This window comes from Pimephales promelas, chromosome 9 (genome assembly GCF_988280905.1).
Source record: "Pimephales promelas chromosome 9, fPimPro1.hap1.1, whole genome shotgun sequence".
Taxonomy (NCBI): domain Eukaryota; kingdom Metazoa; phylum Chordata; class Actinopteri; order Cypriniformes; family Leuciscidae; genus Pimephales; species Pimephales promelas.
Window position 1 is genome coordinate 32004187 of NC_142777.1, and position 15795 is coordinate 32019981.

Below are 15795 nucleotides of genomic sequence, written 5' to 3' on the forward strand. Positions count from 1 at the left end.
TGCAGGAACAGAAAGTTATGTAGCTCACAAAACAAATGTTAAAATGGTAAATGGACTGCATTTATATAGCACTTTAACAGACCCAATGGCCACCAAAGCACTTTACATTTGCCTCACATTCACTCATTCACTCACACATTCATACGCCGACGGAAGTGAACCACTCATATAGGCCCTTTTCAGAGCTCCCGCTCACTGTGTGCGTTCTCGGGTGAGAAAATTCCTTTAAAAGTCTTTTCATTATGCAGAAGTAGAATTTGAGGTGAATATACGTTGGGAAAGATAAAATATCCATTCAGAATATTTATAAGCACCACTCTGCGATAAATCCAAATCCGGTTAAATCGCACAATGCTTTTAATCCTTGTTTTAGAGAGACAAAAAATGACTATCATCTTCCTTTAAAAGAAAGATGTTTTGTGATGTTTGTTCAGAGTGAGGCGGTGCGGTGGTGCGGTTTCCGTGTGTTTAATCACACAGAGATATCAAAACCACCAGGCCTCTTGAGGCAATTACAAAGTGTTACACTGCAGATTAGCAGATTTCCTTGCCACGGGCTCTTCCTGATCAAACTTCCCAATCAAACATTAAATAAGTCATATAAAACCAGCTAAATCAATCAGCCTTGGGGAGAAAACGGAGCATAAGTGGTAAGATTGATCGCCTAAATGGAATTCTGAAATAACTTTTAATAGAAAGTAAATCACTATCAAAACACTTTATCATGGAGTGATTAAAAAAAGAGCAGCTACTGTAGGCCTACTGTGTTGTAGAGCACTTCAAAACATTAGGGATAAGTATTTGAAAGGTGTATTGAAATAAATATTCAAATAAACGATGTTAACATCTATGCAGGATCTATGGCATCTACGGCAGAACATCTATGAAACTACACTCTTAGAAGAAAAGATTCTATATAGAACCTTAAAAGGTTCTACCAGCGCTACGTATTTGGAACCCCTAAAAGGTTCTATACAGAGGCCTTTTTAAGGGTCCAATAATAAGAACCCTTTAGGGTTTTTTTGTAACCAGGAAAAAGGTTCTATATGGAACCTTTTGGTTTCATTCATTATCATTTGTTTTGTCCTTTCCGGATTAAATATTTCATATTATTGACAAACATCAAGACCCTAAAATGTATTTGTGAATGCATGTGAATGATCACAAAATTCAAGATATGGGGGTTAGAAAAGGTATATATTTATATCACTTTATGTAGTTAATCAATATCACACGAAGAGTGCCATTTCAGTTTTTCTCCTCTAAAAATCAGCATGATTAAAATGTGATATTAAGTTACTACAACAGTTTAATTAACAATAATTTAAATACAACTACAAAATGTTGCAGAATAATGTAATATTTGAATGAATAAAAGCCTATAAAGAACCTTTGTGTCAAAAGGGTTCTTTATTGTCATCATAGAACATTTTTTAGTACAAAGGTTCTTTGGAGTTGAGTAAATATGCTTCATATATAGAACCCCAATGAACCATTTTTTCTAAGAGTGTAGAGCACTAGAGCAAACATTAGGGATTAATTAATTTATATTTAAAAGCACAAAAAAGCATGTTTAACTAAAGTATATGGTATACTGTATTAACTAATAAACTGCCTAAACACAGTCTGCTAGATCTGTGGTTCTCAATTGGTTTTGCTTTGGGATCTAGATTTTACACTGGGGATCAAATGATGAGACAACCCAGTAGGAACAATTTTGCTATGAGACTAAAGACTGGACTAATGATGCTGAAAATTCAACGTTGCCATCACAGGAATAAATTACATTTTAAAATATATTTAAATATAAACCAGTTATTAATTATAATTTTAATAATATTTCACTATATTACTATTTTACCAGTCATTTGTCTTTAAAAATGCAGCCATGATGAGCTTAAAAATGACTAAACATTCAAAAACATTCACATATCTAATCTATAATAATTGCAATTAATCTATAATAAATGTATTTTGGTCCTGTAGCTAAACTGCCCCATTCTGCTGCATTGTTAGGGTTTGCATTCATTTTTTTTTCCAGATCAATACAGACTTTGTGACTCATTTCTGGGAGCGGCCCACCAGTTGAGAACCACTGAGCAAGACATTTTATCCCATGATCAGATTATAAGGTAGAATTTGGTCAAAATGTTTGCACTATAAGATAGCAGAGTTGAACTCACATGCGATGCGTACAAATGCCTTTTGGCTCTTTTGGGTTCCTGTAGTGCTCCAGGCCACACACTGACACCAGTAATCCTCCAGACCAAAGATCTTCTCCACCTGCTGTCTGGAGATGTCAATCTTCACCTGCATCACCGGCAGCCCTGAAACCAAACCAGACAAAGCAAACACGTTATATTAGCTCCAAACATATCCATTGCCATAGACAGAGACAGTCCTTCAGACCCCTGTCAAAGGTTTGCTTCCGTCAAACTTGTGGTTGATATATATGGTAAATTGGCTGGTAGAAATGGGCAGCACTTCACTGGCAGTGGTGGGTCAGAACTTTGGCAACGATGTGAAATCTATCACAGCTGTCAGACTTTCCACAGACGTGGCAAACAGTCCAATGTTTCCAAAGGTTTTCCGGTGGTTCATCACATCCATTGAAGAGCTGCCAACCATTTGCAATGAGGGAAAACAAATTGAGTTTTTTTTTTTGCAAACAAACATTTTTCATTGCATGCAATGTCACGATCATTGTTTAATAATTGCAGGACGTGTATGACATGTGAAACCACCTCAAAATAGAAAATCCCAAACTCTACTGTGCTTTCTTGGGGTGAATTAATAAACAAACAGATATTAATATTTATGTGAGCTTCTAGTGAGAGATATTTTTCCTGGTTACTCAATATGTGCGTTTTCATTCAGACATGAGTGGCTAGGATTATCCAACACTCAGAGGTCTTTTCTGAAAATAAAATGTAAAAGAGGACAAGGGAAAAAAAAGGGAATGAAGTGATAAATTGTCAACCACAGTCAGATGAATAATGTCTATAAAACTGGTGTGAAGTCATCCAACAAAATGACTAATTTTCAGCTGACAATTACAAATGAACATCATCAGAGTTAACCAACACCAACAACACAACATGTGTAATGCATAATAAAGCTCTCTTTGAGGATGAAGGGATCAGGTTAGACAAAGATCATTTTTCTTTTCATTATCTCTGGACCATCTCCTCACCCCCAATAAGCCTCTGATATTTTCCTCCATGGCTATCGCTCATCTCAACACGAAAGCATGACCTTGAAGATGTCCACATCCCCCTTCCTCTTAATTTCTCCCATAATCTCTCCATCAAACCTATTCTTCATTTTCCTCTTTCCCTTTCCCTTTTTCTTGTTTTGTTTTCTCCATTAGAACCTTTAGGGTTCAAAACCCAGGGGCATTTTGTGGCATTATATAGAAGAAAAAAAATTGAATTGCATGGGCATTTCAAATATTTTTCATTTTGCATTGAACTTACAGTTTGATTTGAAACGTTTGAATCGACTGTTGAGCATCATACGGTAGTTCAAATTGATTTGTGGGCATCGCATGAACATGATTTTGGGGCATGAAATGTTTAAATAGACGTTGGCGCATCATAGATAGATTCAAACACCCTTTTTGGGCATCATAAAAATGTTCAAATGAATTTTTTAAAGCTTGAATCGATTTCTGCATTTCAAATGTTGAATCTTTTTTGTGCTCCATAGGTAAATAAATAAAAAAAAGCCTCCCAACAATATTTCTGCATTATTTAATATATTACAGGATTCTTTCAAAGAACTGTTTTGGCATCGTTTGAATATCTTCAAATTTTCAACCTGATTTCTGGACATCATTTCACTGCGTAAATTGATTTTGATGGCATCAGTTTTGATGATATCATGCGTGCAAAGACTTAAATGGAACATTTGAACTCCCCTATTATGTCCAAATATGGTGTCGAGGTAGACCGCTCTGAAACTCATACTGCGCTGCATGAGCATTTCATGTCAATGGACCATAATAAGCAGCTAAACAACTCCAATAACCCCATTATTCTGCAATTAGCCACGGTGTGGTCAAAAATTCATCATCTCAAACCCTGCTGGTCAGTTGAGACCTTGTTCCAAACCTGTCTGTCACAAATCAATGTACATCACATCCATCACCACTTGGCAGAGAGTCACTAGGTGGAGAGAAATAGGGCAGCAGAGAGAGCTTGTGTCTCACTATCTTGGCAGACATTAGGAGCACATGCAATTACTGTTAGATTTAAACCACCCTCCAGTGTTACTCAGGGCGTAAACATCAAAATGGACCTCTCAGACAACCTTGCTCTCCTCGGACACGACGTCTGGACTTTAATCCTCGCTGGTGGCTCTCGACACTTTTGCGACAGGTCAAAAAATATGAGATGCAATGCACAAATCTCTGCAATCCAGACTCAAATAAGTGCATTGAAAAGAACACTTTCAATTAATTGCTCCACTCGCGCTGCATTTAATTCAAATTGCGTAACCAATTCAATAGGAGCAGCGGAAAGTTATGATATTACACCACTAATATCATGGTGATTTTTTTAAGAGGTGATTTTTCTTAGAGAATGTAATTATCGTTCGCATTAAAACGTAAAATACAATTAAGGGAAATAGGCGTAGTCCTGAAATAGTCAGAGGAAAAGCTATCTTAAACACTGATTGTTTTATTAATTGCTTTTTGTTTCTTTTAGTAGCAATTACCCAGATTTCTGACCTCACACTCCCTCTGCGCTCGGCGACGAAACCGCTGAGGCCGCCACATTCGCTTTCGTTCACTTTTGTGAATATGCCAAACGGCCTGCACCGCTACTCGGGCATGAAAATTCACTTTTCCTGCATGACAGATTTAGCTGCATGATAGGCCAGGATAATACTGTAATGCAGATTTGTATAATTAGTAATTAACCGAGTATGAAGTCTTTGACTAGGAACACCATTAAAATGTTCACCCCTGAGCCCTTGAGCGAGGTCGCTGTGGCAACCCTCCCTTCGGGATCCGAGAGGTCACACAGTTAAAGAATAATTGACTCTTAGACCGAGTGTCACGTGCGAACACACCCGCTTTCCAATACTGTTAAACCCCCACAGATAGAGGAAATTATTCTGAAATGAAGACACATTTATTAGACCCTGCAAGAAAAAAGGCCCTGCGGAGATTGAATCATAATTCTTAGTTATTGCTTTATGCTTTTGTCGTGTTGTGCGTCTGCATACTCAATACATGTGGCACACCTTCAAAATTAATTGTTAAAAATTCATAACCCGTCCCATTTTTCTACACCGACATCTAACAAATTATTAAATACAGACGTAAAATTCAGACAAAGAATAATAATGATGCCGCTTTCCATTCTGGGGTTAGCTGAACCCAGTGCATTTTTCATAACAGATCACAAGGTCAACTAGTTCCAAGGCATTTCCCAGAGTTCAATGCATCATAAGGAACGGTGTGAATGAAAAAGCACACAGAAATACGTTTGTTTTTTACCCTCCCAATGGTAAAGCATTTTAAACTTGAAAAAGTGTTTAAAAAAAAAAAACACACTGAGAGATGCTGAAAAAAAATGAGAAGTTTTATTTTTGGGTGAATTAACCCTTTAAAGCAGTGGTTCTCTAATGGGCCTCAGCAAAACTAAAGGGTAATTCAATTCATAAATTATTAATAAAAAAATAACCTTACATTAAAATGGTAATATACATATATATATATATATATATACACACTGTATATATATATGAAGAGTTCAGATGCAAAAGCCTCTAAATGCCATTTGAAATTTTCTTCTTTAATGATGATTTTTGTCAAACTTGTATATTTAAGTTCAGTAATTTCACTTAAATAACAATTAATATGTAATTATCATTGCCATTTAAGTGAAATTACTGAACTTAAATATACAAGCTTGATAAAAATTATCATTCTAGAAGAAAATTTCAAATGGCACTTAGAGGCTTTTGCATCTGAACTCTTCATATATATATATATATATATATATATATATATATATATATTTTTTTTTTTGTTGCTTTTTTCTTATTAAATAATAATTAAATAATAATACATTTTAAAAGTAAACTTTTTTTCTCAAAAGCTATGCTTTTATTATAAAATGTACTATTCTTTAAATAAACTGTGGTTAATTAGTGTAATATAGTTCCTAGTCTCTGTTTCAGATAATACAATACTCCTACAGTCCTCCAAGTTTCTGGTGATAAAAAAGGTTTGCAAACAAGCAGAAATCCCTATATCAGGAAGCCTTCCGATATTGTGTTAGGGGATCTTTCAGTCAAAAAGGTTGAGAACCACACACAAAAGACAAAATATCAAAATACTCAAATACTCAAAATATCTTCCTTTGTCATACAGGTTTGTAATGACATGACAGAATTTCCATCATTTCAGTTCAACTGTCCCACTTCAACTGTTGTCTTAGGTAAAAACCATGGATGAGATGTTTCCTCCAGGGAACTAGCAGGGTGTCCTGGTCGGATTCGACGGTGCATTTACAGTGGAATCCAGGGATATGATACCATCACGTTCCGACACACTACACCATAACTTCATCTGAGTCCCAGCGTGACTTTGCAGTGACTGCTCTACATATTATTGCAGCTGTAAACATCTGTTTGTGTCTGCACTAACAGCTCCCCAAAGGAGCAGCAAACACTGCAAGTGGAGTGACTAGGTGGAAAAGAGATTCATTATTCAATGATGTTATCCATCCAAATGTGTGAGTAATAGTTCTCATTACTGCCATAAAGGACTTTTATTGTGAAGACGATGTAGGCTGCTAAATCAAATAGCATGTGTGCGCCTTGAAATACAGACAGGACTGACGGACCCGCAATGACATCGCTGCCCTTATTCCCTTGTGAGTCGATACACAGGGCTTGTCTGGTGAAGAGACTTGATTTTATTTTCGCTCACTCTTGTTTTTGCTGCCGGTGACCTCAATTCCACGGGGGTCATTTGCTTATCAAAGGCGCAGACCGAAACTGGCAGGTTGGAGTAAGTTTTCATTGTGACTGAGGAAATTCAATTAAGCCACATCTAGGGCGTGAGGAGCTAAGATTCATCAATGGGAGCTGGGATTAAGAGGGAACTGACTTACACTAAGGACGATCAGTCAGAAGGTCAGCATGTGCTCATCACAAGGGACTTATTTCTTTTTTCATTGACTATACCCATTGAAGACAGCTGGAATAAAGCATCACTCTCCAATTCGTACTTCTGGCAGGCAAGAACGCCGTTCTACAGCAACGAAAGCCAGTACACTAGTCAAGGATCTTGCCAGGACGTCGCCAGTTTATATACAAAAGTTGGTGTTTCGAGGTATAAAAGACACGCCAGATAGTTGTTGTGCGATTGGTTGCACTAACCAGATGTGAGAAGCAACCTTTACAGTATATTGCTTCACAGTATAACCTTCACAGTATATATATGTAATTAATTGTGTCTTTAAGTTAACCTGTAGTTTCGTCAATCAACGCCACCAGCTGGTTTGGTGAGTCAGCTGTTTGTGTTATGAGGCTAATTGTACGTTCACACCGCAGCCGCGAGAGAGGCAAAATTCATTGACAAATTAATGACTTCTGGGCACTTTGACGCTCTCGCTGGTGGCGGTGTAAACGCAGCTGTCGTATTTTGCTAACAACAAGTGTGATAGGTTGTTTTGAGGTTTGTGATATCTATGGTTATTTATGGAGGATTTATTACTGCTCGATTATCTAAAAAAAAAAACATTGTCTGCTTTATACAATTTAACTACCTTCACCTTAGAGTTAATCCTAGTCCATAGTTATGCAGCTAGCTCACTAACAGACTTGACAGCTACTAGAAAGACCTGGAATTGCAGGACTCTACGTTGAAAATACGAGCCCGTTCTCATCCCAAGGTGTCATATACGACGCTTTTGCCAAAGCGTAGACATCCAACGTGCATGGCACCCTTTAGCGTCAAATGAGACGCAGATATATATGGGGCAGAAGGCGCCTCCTAGTGGTCTAACCCTACCCCAGACCTAAACCTACCCATAACCGAAGCGTTATATTGACGCTAATGTGCGTTGGATGTCTACGCTTTGGCAAAAGTGTCGTATATGATGCCTTGGGATGAGAATGTGTTGAAAATACCCATTTGTTGCCCGCCAGGCATCCATGGTAGTCACGTGACTGGAAAGTATGAATACGCTGAATCTTACAGATAAATGCTTCCATCACCTGTATAGCAGTGGCGAGTGGTGACTTGTTTAATCGGCTGTGCTTGGTGATGCGTTTTGAAACGGTTCTCTGTAAAAAGATCAAACCACATTTGCACCACCATTGATCTCAAATCTGACGAGGCATACGCATCTTTAATATAGTTTGTTGAAACAACGTAAACAGACAGACTTAGGCTAATGTATATGTTTCTGTCGATTAATACCAATTCTGGCTTCCCCTAAACTTTGTTCAGTGCGAGGGCCGTATGCTCGAACATGACCAGTCATTTATGCCGTCATAACCCGGGTGTTACCCGATAGCGAGCGAGCACATGTTGCTACTGTATCTGTGTTTAAACTAACCTTATTTAAGCCCTGACAATGTAAATATTCAAGTGCAAGAAGACGCGTAAGAGAACTTGGTGCACGGAAAGCTGCGTCTCAGACAGTTCGCAAATATTCAGATCTTGAAATCTTGAGCTTGAACAGACAAATTCACACAAAAATTATGTCAACATGCCCGTCTTGGCCAGTATCCTAGCAAACATAGTAGGTTACGACTTAAGTGAACATAAACATTCGACAAAGACAACACACGTGTATCAGTATCAGTCTACTGGATCCGTGCATTGAATTTTAAAGTGACAGCAGCCTAATATTTCTGCTGTCTGTGTTTTTAATGTTAGTCAAACAACAAAACACAAGGAAATCACACACTGCTCCTGACTGAATAGATTTTGTAACTTTAATAATGATTAATCCCAAACTACTTTATACAGTACATATTAAATGCACCGTTTTAAATTTGATAACTTTATTTAATTTGCATACTGTTAGACCTACCTGAAAACCCTGGAAAAAACTGTTTATTTTATTTGTATCTTTGCTCTATTGTATTTATTTGTGCTGTTGCTTTTAGTTAGATTTTTTGCTTTTATTTTCTTTATTTTTATTTGGCAGTACGATTTGAAGAAAATAACCTTTGTTTGGGAAATAATTAATTGACAGACAGTTGCATACATACTACCAACATTTTATCATTTCAGCTTTATGGTACACTTCAAACAACGCTATTTCAAGTGATTTTTAGTGTTACTATTAAATAGCAAGTCCGCGAATGGCTTGGGTATGCAGAGCATTTACAGCTTGTATGGACCGCACGGCCCTGCTGTATAGACACACTAGTGACAATAATGATGTTTATCATTAGTGTTGAATTAGAGAGGTAAATATGCATTTAAAACACATTAGTGTTTTGAATTGTGTTGAATAATGTAATGTTTACCATGCTATTTGACAAATATATCCCTCTAATTCATTGCATTATGCTCTTTTCATTACCCGTTATCGCTTCTGGATGTCTGAGCCCAGAAACAGCGGCCAAAGCTAGAGAGGTAAACAAACACATGAATAATCAGAGCAATTTGAAAACCGCCATTAAAACATTGACAAAATTCTGAGCTGTGTGCCGACACATTGAGCCATGATGCTTATGAGGTCAACGTGAGTTCAAATATGCCTCATCATTACATTTCATTCATTTTCCTTGGGCATCAATACAATTACTTGTATAAAGAAAACGATCAAACGTAAATAAATGTATGAAAAAAGACATTCTGCTAAACAATAATTAAAAGTTAAAATCTGACCAAAGCTAAATAAATAAAAAGAACAAAAGTAAACAGATCACATACATTTGAAGAGTTCAGATGCAAAAGCCTCTAAATGCCATTTGAAATTTTCTTCTAAAATGACCATTTTTATCAAGCTTGTATATTTAAGTTCAGTAATTTCACTTAAATGACAATTAATAGGCAATCTTCATTGCCATTTAAGTGAAATCACTGAACTTAAATATACAAGCTTGATAAAAATGATCATTTTAGAAGAAAATTTCAAATGGCACTTAGAGGCTTTTGCATCTGAACTCTTCATTTATTAAATTAATTAAATGAACAACTAAATATAAAATACTATAATATAAATATCAATTTTTTTTTTAAATAAGACCAAGTAAAGAAATAAATGAATGTACTTAAATATACTTAAAACAATTTATAAAAAAAACCCCTAAATAATAAAATAAAATATAAATAAAATAAAATAACACAGTACTCTTTTCTATTATTTCAAGACATGTTTCGGGTTCCTTCCTTTACTAAATCAATAGGATTTTTTCCCGGTTTTATCATCCAGCATGTTAACTTAGAAAACTACAAATGCACCTCTCCTCAACTAGCCACGTGATTTGAATGAATGACGAACATAAATGCCGTGTCATGTATTATCAGGGATTTCAACACACCTCATGGGTAGCACCACTAACAGTAAACAGTCCCAAATAATGCTCCACATGTAGACAAAGGATCAAAACTAGAATCCATCCCATCCCTGCAAAACCTCTCAAACTCCAAAAAAACATTAAAAACAAAGGAAACACAAAGTCTGTGTCCTCAGGTGCACTGAAGCCGAATGTGTGGCCCATGTGGACCAACAGAAAGGATGACTCATTGAATGGCTGTCTCTTCTCTTGCACTAATAAGATGCTGTAATCCTCGGCTCACTCCAGCGAGCAGCGAGTCTATGAAGAGGAGACACTGGACACTGTTCCAGGGTCCACATTAAATCTATAAGCCTCGGAGGTGCCACACAGGCACATCCAGTAACCCTAACCAGTCTGTCCAGCAGTTATTGTGGGTCAAGGCTTGGCTGAATGATTGTAGTTATTACAGGAATATTTTTGCTAGATGTAATTTGATTGAACTGTCCATTTGCGACTGTCAATGTGACGTTCAAGGCCTCCCGCTCGAGCCCGCCGTTCAATTATGGATTATTTAAGGCTGGTGACCCACCATGTGGCTGCGGCACCAATCAATCCTAGTCTAGTTCAGGCCAATGCCAGCTCAAGGTGAAATGACTTGCAGGTAGGTTAGAAAAACCACTGACACGCATGCTAATGTGTCAATCTGCAGATTGAAAAAGGGAAAAATACAGCAATTTTAAAGTCTACGGAGTCCTGAAATAGGCTGTGACATAGAAAGAGTTATTACAAGCGACATGAAAGTCAACAATATGATTTTGTCGACTTTTATGTGACTGATATTAAATTATATGCTAAGTGTCTGTAACCTGAGAAAGCCCTGGCAACAGTCAATACGTAGGTTTGTCTAGTAGACGATTTTGTAACAGAACAAGTAAACACACCAATCTTGCCTTAAAGGGATACTCCACTTTTATTTGGAAATAGGCTCATTTTACAACTCCCCCAGAGTTAAACAGTTGAGTTTTACCATTTTTAAATCCATTCAGCCAATTTTCTGATATTTAGAAGAATGTCAGTAACCAGACAGTTTCTGGTCTCATAGGAAGTCAATGAGCCTATGAGCCTATTTCAAGTCAATGAGTAAAATGAGACTATTTCCAAAAAAAGTGGAGTATCCCTTTAAAACAGTTTCTTTAATATACCGAGTTTCCTTTTATTTAAGACTTCTTTTTGTAAGGCTGCCAACTCTCACGCATTCAGCGTGAGACTCACGCAATTGACCCAATTCTCACACTCTCACGCCACAATCTCATGATTTCTCACGCTGAAGCGTCAACCCAGTTGTTCAAATGCCTGAAAGATGGGTTTATCTATAGATCTACCAGTATTTGACTAGTTGTACCGCAAATGAGTTAAAATATCCCATAATCTGGAGCAAGCGTGCATACGAGACAGATATTGTGCTCCAAACCACACAGGCTCACGGCACAGCTAGTGAAGGTTACTCAAGGTGTAATTTGTCATTCGGCTGCTGATTGATTTTTTATCTTATGGCATCAACACCCTGATCTCTGAGTAGCACCATATTGGCATGTCAGTGTTGATTGTGGTTTATTGGACGTTTGATGCTAAATTGCCTCTAGAGAGAGCCTATTTTACATGTAAGATCAGCATGCGATGAGCATGTATTGTGGCAGAAGGGGTCGGTTCTAACATGTATCTTCAGAGACGAGATGACAGGAATTCACAGATCTACAAAAGCTGATGAAATGCTAATTTGCTCCAGTATCTTTAGAAAGTTGAGTAAAAAAAAAAACCTGCTGTCAACACATACTAACAACATCATTTGCAAGTAACAACAATAGTATCAAAATGTATAATTTAAGCTGGTTTAAGAAAGTAATTAAAAGTCATTCAATTTAAATTACATTAAACTAGCTTAAAAATTATTTGAATCTTGTATAACTCAAAGTTGAAAGTTGCATTTCATATAATCATGACAGTATATGGAGGCAATCTATTCATGCTTATGTTTCCTAAGGGTCACAGGCAGGTGGGCTGCACTAAAACATCAAAGCAGGCTGTGTGCGTGTGTGTGTGTGTGTTCATTCCTCTTCCAGCAACATTTACTGGCCGCATGAGCCATGGTTGGGTGTAGCAGGCCAATACCCAAGTATAAATCCAAATTTGACAGAAGGTATTCCTCTGTTGACAATTTACACCTCAGGTAATAAATTATCAAAGCTAAAGATAAACACTGAGACTGTCCATCTGCTAGCTGATAGCAATGGATCTAACAAAAAGCGCATCAACCCCATTAAACTTCCATTTCTGTCCGACTTTAAGACCAGAAGGCATCTCTGTCAGGTTAAGGTAAACCAATTAAAGACTGTATGGCCAAAATATTCTGAATAGCTCCAAGGTAAAGACCTACCAACCTATTACAACCAGCTGGCATCACACTATCCTTTGGGTTTATATATTTTAAATATGTTGCCTAGCAACAGACGTTCGACAGCACTGCAAAATAAGAGATTTATTAACAAAATGACAAGACAACTAAACAAGTCTCCTGTGAGGACATGTGATTGGATTTTGGGATCACTTAACTCATCAGCATGGCACACCATATTGAAAAAGTAATTAAGCAAGTTTGAATATATATATATATATATATATATATATATATATATATATATATATATATATATATATATATGGTAACAATCAATCTTTGCCGACTATTTGTCAGCTATTAAGGAGAAAAGTATACATACAGAGCTTAACATTAACTTTTTCTGCTTATCAGCCAATGGTTTTCCAAATTTTATTTGATTTATTTTACTGTTGGGAATTTTATTTGAAGTGTGTCACAAAACAATAGACGATATTGGGTTCACGAGAAAAATAAAAATGTAACTGTTTTTTAAGAAATTTTCAATGAATACATATTTGACTGGAAAAACATGCAAACTCAGAGAGGATTTAAACTTTTATTTTGAAATCACGAATAATTCACATATTTAGAAACATATTGATGTTTTATCCCGTTTTGGTGTAGATTTATAAGTAATTTACTTCTGGTTAAATGTCACATGTTGCATTCCCAGATGAGCGTTATAAGCAACTCAATCTAACAGCATATGCATGGATGGAGTTTGTTAACTGAGCTGCTGAGATGTGCTCCACGCAAAATGATAACAGCGCAACACTTCGCTGTCAAACAGAAGTACGTTAGACTTTATGAAATCCCAACTGCATGTTATTAGGAAGTTTGTGTGGAGCAGCATCGCTCTGAGACGCTGGAAGAAACATGTCACGCATGTAAATAATAAAAGTGTCGCGCTTCACTCTGAAACCCACAGTGTGTCAATGGGGCCCCACTGGCAGAAGAAAGAAATTCAGAAAGGTTTGGAACAACTTGAGGGTGAGTAAATGACTTTTTTTCTTGACCTATTCCTTTAATAAGCATAAATAAATAAACACATCACAAAATTACAGTTTTTACAGTATTTTTGATCAAATAAAGCAGCATTGGTAAGCATAAGAGACTTCTTTCAAAAACATTAAAAATCCACACACATTCAAAAGGCCCAAATTGGATGTCAATACCAGATATAACTGTGCTAAAATGTATATTTAGATAACGTGATTGATGAACAAAAGATTTTTCTGAAAACATCAGCCTTCAGAGGACAGAAATTCAACAACAAACTGACTGCCACATGATTTCACAGCTGCTGTACCGAGTATGATTTGGCAATCCAGACCTACTCCAAATCCGTTCAGAAACCATTTCCTGTCCCAAATTACCTTCTGTCATACTCCTACGTGTGGAGCTGAAGTTGACAAAAAGAGGAGCCGTATGTTTTGATATTTGTTTGAGTGCTAAGTGGGTTTATACTGATTCTTTCCTAAGGGCTAGTGCACACAAAACCCAAACTGTCATCCACCCAGTTTCTCTGCCTATCAACAATCTTCACGGACTATTAAGCTGTCACGTCCCCTCCCTCCTCTCCCAGCGGCTGATCTATTTCTGAAGCAACGTGAGCTGAACAGGTGTTGATCTGCATCAAAAATCATCGTCCTTGATTGGTGACAGTTAAAAACTGCAACCGTCTTGGTGGATTGTTTATGTTTGGTAAGGCTTGAGTGACAAGCAGAACTCGTCACAAAACCATTTTTTTTTTTTGGATATCTGAATAAGTGCGTCAATGCCCATCTTCTTACACAAAATTCTGTATTACAGTATATATACACTGAATTTGACAAATAAATATTCCATCTCTAACCCACACAATCTTTGTAATGATAGGTATTAGGCATAGATGGCAGTTGAAAAGACAGAAAAAGAAAGTTTTTAACAATTTTATCTGCCAGCACATGGTAAGGAAACAAGCATTTCAATCAGAGAAAGAGGAAGGCGGTGGATAGCAACATATGTTAATCAAATTAGTCGCTGTTGCCCTTAGTTACAGTTGCCATCTCTGCCAAGCTTTTATAGTAGCACTCATTCTGCTTTAAGAAATATGAAGACAGAAGTCATTGGATTGAGTGAAATAAAAAAACAAAACAAAAAAAAAAACACTGTTAAAACTATATCTTAAAAACTAACAAGCAGTTTTCCAAAGGGTAATCAGTCTGACTTTTTAAATTCAAATTAGACCTAGATCTAATTTATGTACCGGTCTTAAAGAATCAAATTAGATTACAGACTTGTAAACATAATCAATGCAATTGCTCATGTTAAACTAAAAATAAAAAAATAAAAAATAAAATAAATAAATTAAAGGGATAGCTCAATCAAGAATTAACATTTTTTTGGGAACAATGTAGTTCCAAATCGAACACAAAAGAAGAAATTTTGAAGAATGATGGTAACCAGACGGTTGACGGTAACCATTGACTTCCATAGTATTTTTTTCCCCACAATGGAAGTGAATGGGTGCCGTCAACTGTTTGATACCAACATTCTTCATTCTGTTCAGCAGAAGAAAGAAACTCATACAAGTTTGGAACTAAAGGGTGAGTAAATGACTAAAACTTAAAACTGAAAATTAACACTCCATTAATTATCAATCAATTAATCAAAAACAACGTTTTAATAATTTATGTGTCTGCTGGTCAAAAAATGATTCTGTGTGATTCTTTGGACTTCGGATTTCTTTTTCCATAAAAATGTTTACATATACTGACTGAATGATGTGACATTTATGGGCTTTCTCATTATTGGTACATCACATGAACAAATAGTTAAACACATGAATCAATTCAATTTAAAGCATAAAATGTGAAAGCAAAAACTTCTTCCAT

The 15795-nt window shown here is 36.5% G+C and overlaps 1 protein-coding gene across 4 annotated transcripts in view; it reads right to left on the reverse strand.

Annotated features, from left to right (window-relative positions):
• The window catches only part of unc5a (unc-5 netrin receptor A), a 197406-nt gene that overhangs the window by 62513 nt on the left and 119098 nt on the right, over positions 1-15795 (reverse strand). For all 4 annotated transcript variants that reach the window (XM_039648920.2, XM_039648918.2, XM_089135014.1 and 1 more), the window contains one exon: positions 2184-2327. In XM_039648920.2, the coding sequence (XP_039504854.1) occupies positions 2184-2327 (144 nt within the window). The remainder of the gene's footprint in view (positions 1-2183; positions 2328-15795) is intronic.